The following is a 20,568-nucleotide window of genomic DNA, read 5'->3' on the forward strand; positions in this document are numbered from 1 at the left end:
GTGTGGGAAATAAACGTCCGTGGTGTTCATCGAGGTTTTGCTGTTGCTTGTCATGAGCACCATTCTGATGGGTGGCTGCTACGTCTGGTGCCTAAGTGGTGTCGGAAACACACAGTAAGCCCACAGATGTTGAGAAGAGGCTTGGTGAGGAAGGAAAGGAGGATCCAAATCCAGAACACGTCACTGCTCCGTGGAGGATGAAACACTGCCCTCTCTGTGATGAGAGGGGCTTGGTGTGGTCCATCTGCCCCCCAGATGACTGGCTGATTGGAGGGTGGACATGGTATATACAAGTCCGGGCTTCATCCTCACTCCTGCCTTCCCAGGGGAGGACTGGGTTAAACCCAGTGAAGAATTTGGAAGGTATAACTGGGAGATTTAGAGCCCAGTTACAGGAGCTGGCTTGCCTGCAGACAGCATGTTACATCTTAATTGCTCTTCGGATGAATGTTGGTTTAGATGCAACATCCACTCATCCCTGGAAGGTTTGTTTATCAACTAACGGATTATCTCTGTTAAGGCAGAGGTTTTACATTGAACAGAGTAAAACGTAAACCCTTCCTCAAGGGTCCCTGGACTCTCCGGACACCGTCTGTCTGTAAACGGACTCGAGGAGGTTGTGACTCTATTATGGTGGCCTTAGTCCACCTCTTTCAGACCTAACCTTTGGCTTATTTTGTTACATAAATCCTTGGCGGGGGGTGGGGGCGGGGGGCATCACATCCATGAATCTGTGTCAGAACGCCCCCCCCTCCCCGCCCACCAGGATCTTACTACACCAGCCATGCTTCATCTGCAAATGGCCCCCTTATCAATACTTGGGTTCTTCCCATCGCCATGGACATCGGAGAGCATTTCAACGGCTGCCCCTCCCACAGGCAGCCCCCACCCCCACCCCAGCCTCCTCTGCATGGGATGCAGGTGGTGAGTGAGGAGCATTTTCCAGGGTTTGGAGCTTCAGGGTGGTCTTGGTGTCTCCGAGTCTCTTAGATCCACCATTCGGAGTGATTGCCAGGACCCTGTTTCCCTAGGGCTGCCCGAGCTTTTCACACTGGGAACGGGGCAAGGCTGTGGATTTAACTGAGTGCAGTGAGAGACCTGCAGGTTCAAGGCGTTTGTAGAAACCCACCTGCGCCTCTGATCTTGACATTTTTCACAGGCTTTGGATTTGTCTGTGACAGCTGCTATCAGGCCCTTCACCCCAGGAAGCTCATGACTCCAGATAACCAACCACAGGGATATTTAGTTATTCTACTGCCACACGCCTTGGTCTCTGAATTTCCCATTCCAAGGCCCAATACTGAATTTTCCCAAGTATCCCATTTTCCCTCAGGGTTTATTATCTCCAACCCATTCTCTGTATCCATTTCTGCATCAGTTAGGGCTCTTCTGGGTTAGAATAACTAACTCTGGCCAAGTAGGCCAAGTAGGCCAAGTACAGAATAGCCTGGAAGGATAGGGTGCTCAGAGAATGGAAGGAAGAAGTAAACAAGCAGGCCTCAGGAAGGACCGTTACTGGCACAGCTCTGGCTATCTCTGTAGCAGGAATTCACATACGGTCAGTGCTGCCAATGGGACGACTTCTGTGTGCCTTTCTGCTCAGGAAGACTGATGGGCGCGCGGCTCAGCGTTTGGACAGGGAAGGGGCAGGGCACTGTGGCATTCCCACAAGAGTCAGTGGCTCCCAAACAGGGGAAAGGATTTGGGGCTGGTGAAAACAGCAAAGACGACACCAGCGACAAAGCCAGCTCAAGTGAAAGGAGGATTATGTCAAGGATGCAGGAGTTCTTAGGGAACCCAAAGGTGGGCAGTGCAGCCAGGGCCCCCAAGGCACTGGGGTGGGTGAAGTACCAGGAACCACGCCTCCCTCTGGTACGTGGCCTTATCAGCACACCCAGCCCCAGCCTCTGTGGCTCCCCAAGTGGCCCTCCGAGTCTGACTAGACACTGGGAACCCACAGGCACCCATCAACCAAGGCCAGGGTGGGGTCACACCTCAGGGAATAAACATGGTGGCAGGGGCACAGTTACCCCCACACGTGGGTGTGGGTGGAGAAAAGAATTTCCCAGGAGTGTAAGTGCTGGCCAGGCAACCCCCATGACCCTCAGTCAGACACCACCAGAGGTGACCATTTAACCTCAGGGAGGAGTTAGGGATCCCAAACCAGGATATTAACTTTTTTTATGTTAAGGGATCATTCTTGTTTGTATTTGAGAGAATATTACAGTTAAGTGAGATAATAATTTTAAATGCAAACTCAAGTAACTGAAACATACCTGTGGTTATTATCAAGTTTAAAAACACTATTGGAATTTGTGTTTTAATTTTATAAGTGCAGTTAAAAATGTGGGATCGTGTAGTACTAAAAGAGAAGTAACATAGAAGTAACAGCTGAAATACCCAGTAATTAAAAATGGAATGTTTGTAAGCCAAACCTAAAGGCCTAAGGAGACACTAGGTTTTTGGATTTTTAACCACCCTAAACACTTAAAATGGACAAAAGAAGAGACTGAGAAGTATCTTATTTTTAACTTTATTTTTATTGTTGACACTATTACAGATAGATAGAACGACCACAACCATATTAACAAACCAAAACCCTGTGCACAGAAATAAGATGAAGAAAATACATCAAGATGTTACCCACAGTCTTTGGATGATAATATGGGTGAGTTTCTCTTCTACGTTTCTGTAACTTGCAAGTTTCTATAATGAACACATACTGTGTTTATAATGGAAATATATGGAATAAAGGTAGGTTACCAAAACACGATAAAAAAGACTGTTCTGGGAAACCGAGACAAAATACTTCACCGTAATCCCACAATGACCATACAACCATTTCTTAAGTGTGTCCCATGTTTCTTCCCATCTTTGACCCTCTGCACACACATCATGAACACCCCAATAATCAGACTGCGCACAGAGCAGGGTGCTAACAGCAATGATTGTTGGGTGTCGGGAATACAGGTGAATTTCTCTTCTTTTACTTTAGTGAATCTCCCCAAAGTCTGCCATGAGTATGCATTACGTTTGTAATGGAAAAATACATGTGTAAGATTTAATACCAAAACACCAAAGATCATTCAAGGAATTTGAGACAAAATATTTAACCATAATCCCACAACGACAACACTATTTTATTTTCCATATTTTTTTTCATTTTAGACTTTATGCACATATATTCAACACTTGTAATCACAAGCTTGTGTACTGACACGAGATGGAGGAAATATATCAAGATGACAGCAGTTGCTGGGTGCTGGGAATATGGGTGACTTTTTTTTCTTTTCTAATTTATTTTGTGTTTTCCAATATTCCTCTGGGTACGTATTATGCTTGTAATAGAAACAAACATAATAAACTTTGTTATCAGGACACTATTATAAGGAACATTTGAAAACATTAAGATGAAAGTTTTTAACCATAATTCCACAAAGGTAACGGCTACTGTGAGTACACGTGTTGACACAGTTATACACCTGTGCACAGAAACAAGAATAAACAACATAGTGAGGAGTGTATCTGTCTTTGGATGGTGGGCAGATGGATTTTTTTTTCCTCCACTTTTCTGTATTTTCCAAGTGCCTGATAATGAGTTCAAATTATGTTCACAATGGAAAGGTGATTATAAACTTTTTAGTAACACTACCATAAAGAACATTCAAGGAATTTAAGAAAATAATGCTCAACTATAAGCCTACAAGAACAACACAACAGCGTTTGACTATAAGCATACACTTTTAAACAATTATAACTGTAGTATAAATATAATTCTGTGTCCTGTTTTTTCCACTTAGTATTCCGTAAATATATTTCCATGTTGCTACATAACTCTCCATGATTATCATTCTTAAACAGCTGCATTAAGAGTCCACAGACATCCCTTAATTGTTCTCCTATTTTTGGCATTTATAAGTTGTTCCTAATGTTTCACTAACCAGAGGTTGGAACAGACACCCTGACCTTTGGCAAGTTGCTTTCTGAAAGGTTCTACCAGTTAATACTGCCAACACTGATGAGCGTGAGTTCGCCCTGACCACACCGACACTGGCTCCCACTCAGGGGTCCTCCCCGATGCCATGCCTCACGGCCCCTCAGTTCTCCCGGGCATCCGTTCCAACCTCGGGTCTTCTCACGCAGCTGGCCCTCACCTACACCAGGCCACCAAATTGGCCCCTTCTTCTCAATGGCCCAGGATATCCTGCTCATTCATCCTCCCCAACCTGGCCTTCCAATCCCTGCTTCTGATGTTGCTTCCATCCACTTCCTCACCCTCCTAGGTCTGCTGACGTATCAGGACTCCTGTCTTTGGCTTACTCCCTTCTGCTTCCTGCTCTCACCCCACCAAGCTCCTTCGACTTTGGCATTCCCTCCAACTCCGACATGCTCTCCCCAAACCCTAAGCGTGCAGACCTAGGAGAGTGAGATTTAGACATGTTTCCCCAGCAGGTATTTTAACTTTGCTCACCCAAATGATCTGCTCTTATCTTCTGCTCACTTAATCTACAAGATCCTCTTTTTAAAATTTTTTTAAAATTTTTAAATTTTTTTCCAGCCAACTCAAAGCCAAAAAATTTCTTAATAATCATTAATGCAAGGGGTGGGGAGCAAAAGGAGCACAGATGGTCCACAGAACAGGACACAGGAAACCGCGAGCGTGAGGTCAACTTGTGATCACAGGGGAAACCGAGACGACCAGACAGACACAACGCTTGGAAGGACAGCTGAGAAGTGCTTACTCGGGGGGAATATTTAAGAGGAAGGGACAGATGGCAACGAAACAAATTAAGGCTGCTGGGGAACCTGAGTCCATGTTAAGCTTGAGTTGACTGTAAAGAAAGCTTTTCTTTTTTCTTAAAAAAATGCAAGTTAGACATGGGGTTGAGGGTCAGACAGGTGAAGACAAGGATTAAGTTTCACGCTAGAAAGCTCCAAGGATACTAGCTCCTGGGCGCCCAGGGTGCAAATTGACTTGTGGCGGCACATACGGACGAAGCCACGTTGCTACTTGTCACTTAAGGCAGGAAGCACGCAAAGGAAGTGGTGAAGTCGGCAGCCCGCACCCTTATTTACAGCATGAGAGCCCCTCCCTGCGGTCTCAACCTTCATTAGGCACGCGTGTGATCTAGTGATGGTTGCAACCCACTCTTTAAAGGCAAAGACGTAAGATTTACAGGGAAAAGCTTCAGCTTTTGTGAATTCACCATCGAACAGACATCAAGTTGGTTTAAAAAAAAAAAAAAGAAACTTGTAAATATTTTTTGCATGAGAACCACTGTGAAGTACAAGGTGGCAACCAATCAACTTGGGATTACAAAAGGCCAATCCACATACCGTAAAGGCTTCCACAGCACTAGGTTCCAAAGTGTTGGTGTAGACGAAACGGCTGAAAAGGAAGCTCCAAGCGCTTCCCCTTTCAATCAGCAAAGCAGAAAAGACATTTTATCTTTCACGCCTGCACCTTTACAGGAACATGAGCGTAAGGAACGACACGGTCAATTACTCAAGAAGATATGGATGGGGCTCAAGCAACGCACAATAAGTCTAAGGATCTAAGATGCTTACAAACATATTCTAATTTGTTGCTCTCTTCCTCCTCCAAAAAAAAAGAAAAAAAAAAAAAGAAAAGAAAAAGAAAAATCAAAGAGTACCAGGTAAGGTACCTCTGCAAGTAAACTGTAACTGGATATCATATCAAGTCCAAATACACGTGAGTACTGTTTGCTATGATCTGCTATTTTACACATGTCAGGAAACACTGCAGGAGTGTCATTTACAGATGGGGCAATTTCCGCAGCATCAAAAACCCCTCGGGTTTTCTGTCCAAGTGACCCCTCGGGGGGAAGGTCAGATCTGTGCTATGGCTTCCCGCATGCATACACCGATGTTTGATGGGGAAGAGCTAAGTCTGAAGGAGTCTCCACCTTCAGTTTCCTTCCAGGCTGTGTTGTCTGATGTTCAAAGTCAGGGGTGTACACGCCAAGGGAAGTTTCCTTTCGACATCATCATGGGTTGGTTCCAATTCTCTGTGGTTTAGTAAGCGTCCAGTCCTAGTGAAGCTTTTCCAGCCCCAACAGCCAAGTCCTCAGCCGGTGTGGGTGTTCTGGTGCCTGGCCAGGGACAGGCGGTCGCTGAAGACCTGCCCGCAGACGTCACACTTGAAGTACTTGTCGTCGGCCCTGCCGCTGTCACTGCTGCTGGTGCTGGCGTGCTCGGTGTAGTGGGGGCTCTCCCCACAGACGCTTCCGGGCTCGGATATTACCACCCTGGCATGGGTTTTCAGGTGCTCGCCGGAGGCCGAACTGGAGGCGAAGGTCTCTCCACACTCCCTACAGTCATAGAAGGGCTCCTCCACCTGGATCTCCTGGTCGTCCCCCTCCTCTTCCGGGTCCTCGATCCCTGCGCCGTCTGGCTCATCTGCGTCTCCCTCTGGCTCCTCTGCTCTCTCCTCCGGGTCCTCAATCCCTGCCCCGTCCGGCTCATCCGCATCTCCGTTGGGCTGCTCGGCCTCCCCGTTGGGCTGCTCAGCCTCCCCATTGGGCTCGGCGGCCTCCCCCTCTGGCCCCTCAGCCTCCCCATTGGGCTCGGCAGCCTCCACGTTGGGCTCTGCAGCCTCTACCTCTGGCTCCGCGGCCTCCACCTCCGGCTCTGCGGCCTCCACATTTGATCCCTGGATCCGCAGAACTTCCCGTGGAACCAGAACGTTGGCTTCGACTTCCTGGGCGGCTGCGGCTGCTTCCTCTTCCTCGAGGTGCAGCTTCTGATGCTTCGTGAGGACTGTGTTGTGGATGAAGGACTTCCCGCAGTCCTTGCACTCGTAGAAGGGCGAGTCCCTCTTGGGGGGCTCGGTGAGGAAGGAGGTGTGGATAAAGGCGGCCCCGTAGTCATAGGGCTCGTCCCTCTCATGGATTCTCATGTGCTCCCGCAGGTCTGCCTGGCTGCGGAAGGACTCTCCACAGGTCTTGCACTCGTGGTGCTTGTCCTCAGCCTGGTCTCTCTGAAGCTCTGTGGGGGCGGAGCCTGGACAGACTGCGTCCGCGCTGCCCTGACCCTGCTCCGGCAGGTCGTCTCCAGTATGGACTCTCACGTGTTCGCTAAGCACAGAGCCGTGGATGAAGTCCTGGCCACACACTTGGCACTGCAGGGATGTGCCGGCGGGGGGACTCTTCTGTGGGGCCCGAGGCCGCCGTGGGCTGATGACCAAGGGCTGCACGAAAGGCTCATCGTACCTCCTGTGGCCGTAAAACTGGTCTTGCTCGTGGATTTTCTGATGCTCAAAAAGGAATGAGCTATGAACGAAAGACTCTCCACAGGCCGGGCACTCGTAGAGCTGCTCTCCAATGTGATCTTTCTGATACTCACTGACAGAACGGGTGTGGACCACGGAATGCGTGTACTCGCGGCTGTCGATGAGGTACTCTCTGCCGTGAACCTTCTGATGGTCCTTGAGGTCTGCGCGATCTGCGAAGCCCAGCCCACAGTCCTTACACCCATAGATGGCGTCTTCAGGCTCGTCCTGCTCGTCCAGCTCATCCGGCTCTCCCTGCCGAGGCTCTTCCTGCTGCGGTCCTTTGAGGCCCACACCCTGAACCACAGAGTCTCCAAACAGCTTCTCACCATGGAATTTCTCTTGGGCATAGATTTTCTGATGTGTGCCAAGGTCTTCAATGGTGGCAAAGCACTCCCCACACTCCTTACATTCATTGCGAATGGGTGGTTCAGCATAACCGCTCTGAGCCGGAGGTTCAGCGTAACCGGTCTGAGCCGGAGGTTCAGCGTAACCGGTCTGAGCCGGAGGTTCAGCGTAACCGGTCTGAGCCGGAGGTTCAGCGTAACCGGTCTGAGCCGGAGGTTCAGCGTAACCGGTCTGAGCCGGTGGTTCAGCGTAACCGGTCTGAGCCGGAGGTTCAGCGTAACCGGTCTGAGCCGGAGGTTCAGCGTAACCGGTCTGAGCCGGAGGTTCAGCGTAACCGGTCTGAGCCGGTGCTTCAGCGTAACCGGTCTGAGCCGGAGGTTCAGCGTAACCGGTCTGAGCCGGTGCTTCAGCGTAACCGGTCTGAGCCGGTGGTTCAGCGTAACCGGTCTGAGCCGGAGGTTCAGCGTAACCGGTCTGAGCCGGTGCTTCAGCGTAACCGGTCTGAGCTGATGATCCTGCAGAAGCTGTCTGCACTGACTGGTCTGCGTAACTGGTCTGAGGGTCAGCGGAGGCTAAGCTGCGAATGACAGATCGTAAGTAGTCTTTACTTCCGGAGGGCTTCTTTCTATCATGAATCTTCTGATGCTCAGTGAGGTCGGAGCTACAAACAAAGGATTCTCCACACTCTGGACATTCATAAAATTTCTCTTTAGGGCGAAACGTTTGAGGTTCACCAAATCGCAGTGAGTGTATTACAGAGGCCTCGTAATTCCTACGCTCGATGTTCTTCTTCTTGGCACGAGCCTTCTGATGCTCGCGGACGTCTGGGTTGGGAGCAGACGCTTCGCCGTCCTTCTTCCATCCACTGGGGCCCTCCCCAGCAAGACTGTCCTGAGCTGCGGTGTGTATAACGGAGCCCTTGAAGATGTTGTTCTTACCCCCTACGTAGGGGTTCTCTCGGGCAAGAGTCTTCCGCAGCTGGTCACGAGGGTCTAAGAGGTAAGCGGAGGACTCCCCCACCTCGTCACAGCCGAGGAGCTCGTTTCCACCAAGGCCACGGGGAGGCTTGAAAGTGGCTAGGCTGTGGATGACGGACCTCTCGTACCTCTTTCTTTCAGAGGTACCCTCCCCAGCGTGGACTTTCCGATGTTCGGTGGTACCCGAGCTCTGAACCGTCGCCGCTGCAATCACTCTCAGTTTGCTGTGACTTTTCTGAGCCCTGGCGAAGGCTGAGCTGTGAATGACAGATCTCTCGTATGGGCTCCTTCCGTAGGACAGGGCTTCCCGGCTGTCATCGGGGCTGGAGCTGATGGTGAGCGCCTTCTTGTCCTCCTCATCCTCGGGTGGCCTGGTTATAGTGTGACTCTTCTGAGATTCGGGGAAAGACATACTGTGAATGACAGACTTCTCACACCCCTGGCCTTCGAAGAGGTTCTTCCGAGAATGAGTTTTCTGGCGCTCGATGAGGTCTGAGCTTTGCCTAAAGACATCCCCACCATCTTTAAAGTCGTAGAGCTTCTCTTTTGAGGTTTTCTGGCGTCTCTTAAGGGACTGACCAGGAATGAAGGTTTCCTCACACACTCTGCCCTTGTTTTCAAATGGGTTTCCTCGGATGTGGATCTTCTGGTGCTCTCTCAGGGACGCGCTGTGATGGAAGGTCTCCCCACACACCTTGCACTCGTACATTTTCTCTTTCCCACACACCCTCTGAAGCTCGTTAAGCGCTGGACTGGGTTTAAAGGCTTCCCCACGCTCACTACTATCCTTGTCATCTCGGCCATGGATTTTCTGGTGCTCTATCAGGGCAGAACTATGAAGGAAGGTTTCCTTGCACACCTTGCACTCATAGAATTTGTCTTTCCCATATATCTTCTGGAGCTCACTGAAGGTTGGGCTGGGCATGAAGGGCTCCTCGTCCTCCTCGTCCTTGCACTCCGCAAGATAATCTCTGGCGTGAATTTTCCGGTGCTCGGCCAGGACGGCGCTCTTGTTGAAGGTTTCCCCACACTCCTTACACTCAAAGCGTTTCCCTCCGGCCTGCCTTTTCTGAACCTCACTGACGGCCACGCTATGGATAAAGGACTCGCCATACTCGTACAGATTCTCCCTGGTGTGCATGATCTGATGCTCCACAAACTCCGAGATCACACTGAAGGACCCCCCGCACTCGTCACACACGTAGGGCAGCGCCCCGAAGTCGAACGGCTGCGACTCTGGCACCGGCGGTGCACTGAGGCTGCTCACGCTGGCGGCCTTTCTCACCTCGTGACACTCGAAGGGCCGCTTCCGCGCCCCGCCTCTCTGATCACGCACGGAGCCCTTCCCGTCTGCGTCGAAATGATAGCGCCTCTTTCTCTCAAGAACTCTCTTTCTGGAAACCAGGTGTGAGTTAAAATTGAAGCCTCCTCCCCCAAAGGCATTCCCTTCATGGCCCCTCTCCTGAATCACCGACTCCCTCTTGTTGAATGAAACCTCCTTCCAATCGCTGTCTGGCCTCCTGGGGAGCCTCTGCAGCCGATCGCCAGCTTCCCTTGCTCTCCCCGATCTGGAGCTGCGCGAAACGTCCTTGATGAACTTTTCCATTATCACCCCGTGGGAAGATTCATCTTCACAGATCCCCCGCCGATGGGCTGACTTTTTGGTTTCAGGCATAGTTTTCAGACCTGGAAAGAAATCCCAAATGTAAGTGCTCCCTCACCCCTGCGCTTGTGCAAAGTAACACTGGGACCTCATGACGGTGGTGTGAAGATAAACTGTAAAACGCGTGTGCTGCTGTGCACCCGCTGTGATCATCGTGCGTCAGTGTGTACAGACTGCGCCCGTCTCACGGGTGAGAGTGCCTCCACAGGGCCTCGCGTGCTCACCTCGGCTGGTGCTCGGGTAGGCACTTCTCTTTGACCTCGACGAGTGGCCCTGGGTCATGTGCGAGTGGCCGTCGTCCTCGGCAAGCTGAACCCCTGTCCACAGCAACAACAGAACCTCTCACACTTGAGTTGGGGACAGAGACTCATCACCAGAAATGATGTCCCTTTCGAAGGGGCCCATGTCCAAGTGCTTGGATGCCTTCTATTTTCAGTCTCATTTCCTTGCTACTCATTCCTTAGTCTCTTCCAGTCTGAATTTTAGTTAACTCTCCTGACACCACCTGAAAGTCTGCACAAAGACCTCCGAGACCGTTCTAAACTTAATGTGTTCTTTTCAGCCTCGCCTTTCATAACCACCTCCTCAATCCTGACACCCTCCCTCTCACTGGCCTTCGTGGCTCTCCTCCCACTCGTGCCTGTTTTCCCTACCTGTTCTCCAAACACAGGAGCTCCTCAAGGCTCCAGTGCCCACACAACACTCCTACAGAGCCGATGCCTACTAGGACCTAAGCTAGATGTCCTCCAGGGGAATCCACACCGGAACTCAGGACCCCACCCGGAATGCATATTTAAGTCTCCAGGGTTAGCACCCTTGGGTCAAGAGCCATCTCCGATGCTCCCCTCAACCTGCACAATACATTCTTCACCCAAAGCCAGAGTGGCTTCGTAACAATACAACCTCATCAGTTATGCCTCTGCTGGGAGCCGTTCAAGGGCACACCATGGACTCTGACTCCCTGCATCAGCCTGAAGGGAGGACAGCCGGGGGCAGCAGTGCTCACCCAGTGAGAGCAGCTTCCGGTAGTTCTCCATGTTGTCCTGAATCGGGTTCTGGGGCTTCCGGTCCTCGGTGAGGTCCACCATATCCTGGTAGGACACGGCCTCCTACAACAGCAAACGCACTCCTCTCAGTGGAGTCTGCCTCCGCAGTCGACCAAGGACGGGACTAGGCTGGCGGTGCAGGAGCCGCACACATGTGTGCACACAGTGTGCAGCAAGCGCTCACAGCGCTTGGGGGTCCAAGCGATCCAAGTCAGGGTCTACGAGGACCTACTTCGCACCTCCCTTGGCGCTACACTCTGAGGAAGCGCCCAAAGGCGGAGGACACGTCCTCCCTGCCCTCACGCAGCTTACCATGAGGTTGGAGAGAAACAATCAGAGAAGCGCAAACAATAAAGTGCGGTGTAGAGAGTCAGCGCTGGGCGGCTTTACTGGGCGGAGGGTGGATGACAGCGCAGGGCGGGCCGGGACGGTGCGCACAGACCCGCAGAGCGGTGCGAGGCGGGTAAGTGGTGGTTAAGACTCCGGCCCGGAGGTGGGGGGCCGCGGGGGAGCGTCAACAGGCTCCGTGCCATTTGCGCACGGCGCTCCCAGACACAGGGTCAGGCAGGGTGACCGGCCTCCCTCCGCAGGCCCGCTGCGTCCTGGGCCCGCCTCCGCCCTACACTGTGGCTGCACTGGGGGCTCTTGCAGGTGTGGACAAGCTCTGAATAACCTGGTGGTGGCCGTAAGCACGGAGCACCTTCCTCTCACAGCTGCCTCTTCTGCCTTAACAGACACGCCCCTGCAAAGTATCTTAGGGGTCCCCACGTCACACAGGAGGGTCTTCTGTGCAGAAGCTCCCAGGGCCTCTTCTCACTGCCACAGCAGAACGTCACTACTTTCGGGGAGTCGTGGTCCCAGGGAGCAGGGCACCAAGGCCTGGAGACAGACTCGAGGCGTGAGGTGGAGCTGTGGGAAGCCCACAGGCTATGGGGCCAGAGAAGACTCCAGGGTCGAAGGAGCTTATGTACCGTTTACGACCAAGCACCCCTCGGAACAGAAGTCTTTCCAAACCTCAGGTTCCTCATCTGTGAGATGGAGAGAAGGGCACTGGCCTGCCTTGTAACACTGTGGGTGTGGATGTCCTGCAATGCGATTTACTGTTTAAGTATGAAGAAAAACTGTGTAAAGAAAATGTAAATTGCTGTCACTACTAAACTATTATATAAAGATATTTTGATATTAAACTTGCTTCCGTTCTGGGAAGTGGCACAGACATGTGGAAACGTGGCAAAAAAAAAAAACAAACCCACAGTGTTGGCACAACCAGGTGCATCTCCTACTGAGAAAAATAAATAGGTACAGGCACTGGTGTTTAAGAGGAAAGCCTCATTTATACAACTGCCAACGTTCTGTGATTAAAAAGCAAAAAACCACCACCAAAACGAAGCAGAGCTCCAAAAATGAAAACTCTTACTAGGCCAGGGCTCAGGATTTCTAGGACAACAAGCTACAAAGATGAGAAGGCACTGCAAAATCGCCCGGTACCACCACCAGTCAGAAAGCTAGACGGCATCCTTTCTGGTGGGAGCCCATCTCCTCCTGCCAGAGGGCAGTTCCCCAGAGCGGGCACCCTGCCGCACTTGGGGGCAACACTGTCTCCCTCCTAAGGCCTCAGCCCTGGGTTATCATAGCACAGACGCCAGCTGGGAGCACAGAAGTGTTTGTGGTGGGAGAGGAAGGAAACGAGCTCTCCTAACTTGGGGGCTGCCAAAGAGCAGATGAGGTAAATAACCCAGGGGCTGAGGATGCCAGAAGGGCACCATCCCTGGTGCTAACAGACCCCGAAGGGCAACAGCGAGAGGGAAGAGCATTTTTCATATCCTTCTCTCCACCTGCCTAACCTGAGTCACATGAACGCAAGATGCAGCCTGGACTACACCGCTCCCAGTCAGCTGCGCTGACTTAAGGTGACCTGTGCAACGGGGCGGCTTATGCAGCTGTTCTCTTTATATCTGTGATCAACCACGGACCGAAGCCAACATGTGCTGTCTGGAGATCTGCGCCCGCACTGCTGTGTTCTCACACGACCTATGCACACGAACAACTCACGCTCAAGAAAGATGAAAATTTTGTTGTTATTTCTAGGACACCGAATTAGGAGACATCCGTGGCTTCCAGACCACACACAGGGGGCCAGCGCTTTCCAGCCGCAAGGAAAGGCATTTGGAAAGCAAAACAAGACACCATCCGACGGCCTATCTGCTGCCACCTTCACCTCATGAGCGTCCTTTGACACCCCCCAAAACAGGGCGCCTGCACCTCGTGTGTCCCCGCAGATGAGTGACCCTGGGTCCCCCGCCCACAGAGCAGGCAGCTGGGAGCCACTGACGTCCACCACCGACCACCTGCATGGGGGCCCGTGCGCACGGAAGACGCTGCTTCTTCAAGGCTGCTACGCTTTAATGTTTTTAACTGGATTCCTAAAATTTTGGTCAATTTGGTATCTCCAAATAAGAAAACCTAAATTAGTGACAAGCGAAGTGTGTCCCACAGGTAGGGCCTCTCCCTGGGACGAGGTCACAGCACGCATCTGGAGCGGGGTCACCTCCGGCCCTGCCCACCTTCCACATCCCCTCCCCCAGGCGCACTGCTGCCACAGCAGCTCAGCTTTTGGCATCTGGATGCTGCCCCCCTCCTCTTCACACACCTGCGGATCCGCGTGTGCTTCCAGGACACGGGACAAAAGACAGTTTTCATGGTGGAATTCAAAGCCCTCTACCATCTGGGCCCACCTTATAAATCCCGCCACAGAGGCACCGTTACCACATCCTGGGACACTGGGGAGAGGCGGCACCCCTGCCCTCACATGGCAGCCGCTTTGGCTCCTGTCTGTGCCACGTCAGGGCCTGCGCCGGGCTCTCCCGGACGCCTGGGATCCCCTCCCCTGCAGGCGTCCCCTGGCCAGCTGCTCCCGTCCCGGTGACAGTCTGCTACCCTATTCTTCCTCAAGGGCATGCTGGACAGCGTGCATCGCGCACAGCACCGTGACGGAGACTACCCGTGTGCCTGCCGGACACCCTCCTCTGTTACGAGAGTGGAAGCTCCCAGGGCAGGCCCATCCTGGTCACGGCCACGCGCCCAAGTGCCTGCAGGCTCTGCGCCCGCCTCCACGCTGCCACGTCACACGTGACCCTCTTTCTCAAGGCCCATCTTCCCTGCACCCACGTCCCTCGCGCACAGCTGCTGGCACTGACAGGGTGCCTCCCTCATGCCACGTATCGCATTACGCACTTCGTACCTACGTGTGACTCTCACCCATTCCTCACGATGGCCTACCTCACAGGTGAGGAAACTGAGGCTCAGCTTACTTAATGGTCCGAGGCCGCCCAGCTAGCAGGCGGCAGAGCTGGGCTTCAGACCCAGCTCCTCCCGGCTCCTGGCCCTTTGCTCTCTCTTCCAGTCTGCTCTGTGGATGTGTGACTCTCCTGGCTCCCTACTGAGGGCCAGAAAGACCTCCCGGGTCAACTGCTTTCCTGGCCCAGGAGGAACAGCTGATGTGGCCAACACAGCATGCGACACAACCGCTGAGCGGGAAAGCACTCCTCTAACCCCATGGATGAAGCATAAAAACAGCAGCAGTCCCCCCGGCCACTGGTCACCCCTGGGGACAGGTCGGGCTCCTGGGGAGTCGGTGGGGCTCTCTCCCCAACCCAGGTGGGATTCTAGGGGTCAGATAACTCAGCCTTCCGGGAAAGAAAGGCATCTCTCCCCTGGAATGAAGATGGCCTTCTCAGAACGAGAGGAAACCTGAGCGTACCTGGGGCCTCGCCTCGTAATCCATCATGGAGTCCCTACATTTGTGCTCTCTTTCCTTTGCAAAGGTCGCCTTCTCCATGAGAGGAAGGGAGAGATCCCGCGCATGAAACCCTGGGAAGAGAACAGGCACCGTGAAGGAACAAGGGGCATCAGCCTGGCGCGCGCGGCCGGGGCGCAGTGCAGCGGGCACGTACTGCTCCTGGGGTTCCTGGCGTGTGGCCAGCGGGCCCGCGACTCCAGATCCCTGCTTCTGCCCCTCCGGTGCTCCCGCTCCCGGTCTCGCTCCCAGTCCTGGTCCCAGTCCCGGTCACCTGAGGAAGCAGACATGTGAGGAGTGGACCACGGCCTCTGACACGTGAGCACACACCCCTTTGGAAGGGACGCTATCCTTGCTCTTTCTTTGAGGAGACAGATCCGAAACCGAGGTTTCAAGTGCAGGAAGACACCCGGGCCCTGGACCACTGCTTCCAGGGCCTCGCCTAGGTGGGCCTGGCCTCAGGCAGTGCTGAAGCGGAGCTGAGGAGCTTGCTCCCCGCTCAGGCTCTCCTGGGTTCCCGGCTCTCATGTGGTCAGGTCCACGTTGGGGGAACGGACTTCAGACCCTCCACTGCCTGGCTTACCCGGCCAGTCTTAATGCCTGCGTTACTTTACTCCTAAGACACAGAACACCCGCCCGCCCCAAAAGCAATCTCCTCCAAAAAGTTCACTGAAGAACCTTTAACCAATAAAACAGCTTTGGAGGCAAAGGGGTGATGAACTTTGCCCCTCCTGGGAGGCTGTGGGACCAGCCTGAAACAGCCAACTGCAAATAGCTTTAAACATTTCCTCTCATCATTAAAAACATGGTTATATGTCATCCACACACGTGTCTGCTTTGACACAGAAGTGTCTCCATCCACCCTCACTTCATTTCCATCCCCCTCAGACCTCTGAGCAGCAGCCCCGCCCCAGGGAAGGCGGGCGTGGGCCTGGGGGGCGTGGTGCCCGGGCTACTCACTGCAGCAGGGGTAGGCGGAGCGCGGCGGCGGCGGGGACTCTGCTGCCTTCCGGCTCATGCTGCCTTCGCCACGGGCGTCCCTGCTGCTGTCGTCTGAGAGGACACCACACACGACTCAGGGTCTCACCCACTCTCACTTGTACCCGCTAAGTAGCCCCCGGGGGGCCGCCACCCCGCGCTGCAGCGGTCTGGCCCTCTCGCCCCTCCCCCCCACCCCCTCCTGATGGCAGCACCAAGTACAACTTTCTGAGGCGCCCCTGAAGGGAGCCTGGGCCAGGGCGTGGGGTGTGCAGGCTCCCTTACTAGCAGAGGCCCTTCCACCAGGGTCTGCTTCCCTCTCGCATCCTAACAGGGAGGGGTTCTGCTCCCCAGGCACGTGGGGCACCAGTTCTCAGGAGGCTGTCACAACTACGGAGGGAGGCACAGCTGGTATCATGTGGGCAAGAAGGCCAGGGGGCCACTTAGATCCTACAGCAGGACAGCCCCCCACCCACTGCGACGAGGAAGACTGGCCTAGAACATCAGGGGCCCCTGGCGGGACATCCCAGGGAGCTCTGCCTTCCTCTCCTGCTCACCTTCCGGTTCGTACATCTCCTTGTAAGTCTCCAGCAGAGTAACGAGCTTCTCGCAGTTCTCCGGCTTTTTTGCGCGCACCCAAGGCTTGATCTTTTCTGGAAGGATGGTCAGGTACTGCTCGAGGACCAAGAGCTCGATAATCTCCTCCTTGGTGCGAGTCTCCGGCTGCAACCAATCGAGGCAGAGGTTTCGGAGTTTGAGCAGGGTCTTCCGAGGCCCAACAAATTCCACGTAGAGGAAGTTCCGAAACCTCTGATGGAAGAACTCAGAGTCAGTGGCGCCTTCCCCTACGACGGCATCCGGCTCCTGAGACAAGTCACTGTCTAGCTCACACAGATTTGGGGCCCAGGACTTCTTGGGTTTGGTGACGGACAAGTACTTTGGAGGCAGCATTTCTCTAAGGAAAATTTTCACTGGAGGAACCCAACATGAGTCAACAGGAAAGACGCGGCAGCCTGGGACAGTCAGTACTCGGGGACCTGTGGATCGTAAGGAGATATACACATGTCCCAGAAGTTGAGGACCAGGCAGCATGTGGGGCTGCCCGACAAGGGGCACCAACAATGCTGTGTCAACAGGCCCAGAGCGGGAGAGAGGCAGGAAACCCCCGACACACAGACACATGCACAGGCGTCACAGGCACCACACACGCCCGTGCGAGGAGTGAGCTCTGCTACTCACTGGTTCTGTGACCCTGGGCCACAGCCTCAATGTCCTACAGTCTGTCCCCTTACCTGCAAAGTGGGACCAACAGACCTACGCCCCTTCTAGAACTGAGACTTAAATAAGCGAGTACACCTGAAAGGCCGAGCCACCCAACACACGGGGAATGCCCAAGGTGCTGGCCGTTACTAAACAGAATGTCAGCATTTTTTTCTTAGCAAAAACGGAAAGCGGGTTGTAGGGGCTCCGGGCCAATCCTGCCATTTCTGAGCACTTCTTCCCTTAACACGGTTGTTAAAACAGCATACAACACGTGAAAGATGGAAGACCACATAGAAATGTTAAAACAGCTCAGCTCTGGGTACTGTGATTACACGTGCTCTTAATAATTTCTCTGCACCTGTGCTACTGTCAAGTTAAAATTCCATAAAATTAAAAACTCCGCTCCTCTGTCACACGAGCCACATTCCATGCACCAGTGGCTGCCCTACTGCACAGCATGGAACATCTCCCTCACGGGGGAAAGTTCCAGTGGCCAGAGTGGCTGGAGGGCGTCTGAGTTTGCAGGGAAGCTCAGGAACCCTGCGTCAGCAGCGCACACCCTTCTGAAGAGCGTCTGCCCGAAAGCCCAGCCTCGGGCTCATGCTAACACCACTTCCTCCGCTATCTTTCCAGAGACTCACTTCCTCTACTAGTGTTCCAAGCATTTAACGCATTTAGTCTTAAATATCTGAATTAACTTGCCTATGCCCTCACTGTAAACTCTGGTAAAGGGATTAGAGATGAACCTTTCCATTGCTGGAGAAGTCAGGTATCAGCACTGGGTAGAGCATGGTGAAGACAACATATGCAAATCCATTTCAAAATCGGTTTTAGGCACAGGCCTGCATTCTTAGCACAGGCCTGCAGAAGCACAGTGCAGTTCCTGGGTTACACTCTACGCCACTGGCGTGTCACGTACGCTCATCTGTCCACTTTTCTACCAGCCCCTTCCTGGTATTCCTGACAAACAGGCGTGGGAAACAGTGGGAGGTGTCCGTGAGCTCTCTTACAACGGTGCCTAACACGTGTGAGGGTTAAATGAAGTACTGGTGAATCCACAGAAACCCTACCCAGGTGCTAAACACCTATTACTCACCTCAAGGGTGAGAAAGCGATCAAGCGACCATCAGGCTTCCTCGAGCTACTGCACATCCTCTTGCTTTGATCAACCTTGTCAAAGATCTAGGTTGTCTCCAAAGAACCAGCTTTCCACTCCGATACTCCTCTGTATCATTTATTTCCTTAGTTGTCTTTATTTTGGTATCTGTCCCCTTCCTTTTTAAGAAACCTTTTTAGACGGAGTATAAAAGCCAATTTTCCATCTTCCTTTTATTCTCACGTAACCAACTAAGGCTGTAAAGTTCCCCTCACCTAAACCATCTTAATTGCATGTGAGTTCTGTTATGCAGCCGTGATGAGTGGTCAGCCACAACTGGAGCAAGAAAGTAGGCAATATAGGAAAGAAATCTAGGTTTGGGTGAATTAACTTACCTGACAGTTTTGCACTTCTGGCTTTACTTCCAGAGAACAACAAAACCACATGCAGCAAAAATTCTTTTTTGTTTTAAAAGGAAAACCAGTAAGTTAAAAAAAGATTTTTTTAAATGTCTAAAGAGAAAACAAAAGGTGTTTCAATTATTCAGTCTCAAAGCAGCCTTCAGCATTTGGGCATGAATGCAGTGAGCTCTCTCCTCACAGGGATGGGCTCCGCTCCGCCCCACGTGAACTGCCTCCCACTCTCTCCGCATCGCCCCTCCGGAGCCTCAGCACCTCCATCACAGAGCCCCTGGTGACCCTGCCTGCCCCGCCCTCCTTGACGACAGACAGGACACTAACTCTAAACACCCTGCTGGACAGGGGAAGGAAAGGGCAAGCGTCCAGGCTCTGGAGAGCCGGTATGACAGCTGGGCCGAGAGAACACAGTCACGTTTACCCCCCCACCTGGCTAAGAAGGACTGCCCTGACAAGAGCAGAGTCCTCAAAAGACAGAAGGCCTGCGTGGGACAGTGGGGAGAGCGGGGAGCCCAAGCCTGCTCTGTGGCATCCAATTCCAAAGAGAACTCCGGTCCCCGAGATGACAGCAGCCCCACCTCTCAGAGGCCATGGGACACCCTTGGGTATGTAAATCACCTGTTTGGGAATAGGATCCTTTCTGGAACTTCAGAACAAGCGGCTATCCACGGGAACAGAGTCAAAATGCCAGGGACCTGCAGACAGTTTAAAGAAAGAAATGCATGGACAAATAAACATGGCAGAAATGTAAACAGTGTCAGAGAACTCACTCTCCAAATGGCTGTGGACTGAGATAGCACTGGGGTGACGCCTTATACATCATCTTCAAGAAAAGGCCCATTCCCATGTCTTAAAAACCAACCAGAGACAAGAAGTACAAAGCTTTCAAATGTATGAAACCAGAATAATTTAAAAATCCAAGACAAAGAGAGCACTAACAAACTGCAGACCAGGCTCACCCATGAAAGCAGACGTCAAAGTCTTAACACTGACCACTGAACATCATTCTACAGAGTTCCAGCCAATCACAACAGGAAAAACACGGCATGAAGAAAGAAAGATACAAAACTATCACTCTCTTGTAGTCGACTCAGACACTGCAAATCAATCAAAACAGACCTTATAATAATAAGAAACCCACTTACAACAGACTCCCTAAATAACAAATGTGAAACTATGGGAACAGCTCCATTAAAAGAAAAGATTTAATAAAAGAAGAAAGCACCCAGAGGAACAGACTTACACATTACATTGCAATATGAAACGCAATAACCAGAGAGACACAGGCTCATCACGGGAGATACATGGATCTGTCATATGAAAGCTCCAAATACTCCCCCAATCAGCCTATACTATCCAGTGGAATTTCAAAGAATATAAATGTTGGGGAACTTGACAATGGTTCTAAAGTTGACCTGGAAGGATTCCATTTGGATCAATATTTCGAAAGTTCATACATCAAAAGGCCAACAAACCATACACAAAAAAGAAATATTTTCATATAATCTCAGGGTTAAGAAAGTTCTTTTCTATATGATGCCTAAAGGCAGAAAGAACATAAAAATAATAAATGATGTTCTTGTCCATACCACCAAAGCCAAAGTAATAAACCAACCACCAAAAAAGACAAAAAGATGGGTTCACTTAAGAATGGTAATATGAGTTTATTGTATGTACCTAGAACTCTATGAAAG

The 20,568-nt window shown here is 52.1% G+C and overlaps 1 protein-coding gene across 16 annotated transcripts in view; it reads right to left on the bottom strand.

Moving 5' to 3' along the window:
• Positions 1-2,532: 2,532 nt before the first annotated feature.
• Positions 2,533-20,568, bottom strand: part of PEG3 (paternally expressed 3) — a 31,469-nt gene continuing 13,433 nt past the window's right edge. For 6 of the 16 annotated variants that reach the window (XM_057719548.1, XM_057719542.1, XM_057719551.1 and 3 more), the window contains 9 exons: positions 19,493-19,569; positions 18,459-18,970; positions 16,657-17,136; positions 16,082-16,174; positions 15,279-15,395; positions 15,086-15,195; positions 11,286-11,388; positions 10,504-10,596; positions 2,533-10,302 (listed from right to left, as the gene is read on the bottom strand). In XM_057719548.1, the coding sequence (XP_057575531.1) occupies positions 6,089-10,302; positions 10,504-10,596; positions 11,286-11,388; positions 15,086-15,195; positions 15,279-15,395; positions 16,082-16,174; positions 16,657-17,050 (5,124 nt within the window). In that variant the 5' untranslated portion in view covers positions 17,051-17,136; positions 18,459-18,970; positions 19,493-19,569 and the 3' untranslated portion in view covers positions 2,533-6,088. The other 10 variants (XM_057719544.1, XM_057719553.1, XM_057719547.1 and 7 more) reach the window with 9 other exon arrangements.

This window comes from Hippopotamus amphibius, unplaced genomic scaffold, assembly GCF_030028045.1.
Source record: "Hippopotamus amphibius kiboko isolate mHipAmp2 unplaced genomic scaffold, mHipAmp2.hap2 H_1, whole genome shotgun sequence".
In the NCBI taxonomy this organism is placed as follows: domain Eukaryota; kingdom Metazoa; phylum Chordata; class Mammalia; order Artiodactyla; family Hippopotamidae; genus Hippopotamus; species Hippopotamus amphibius.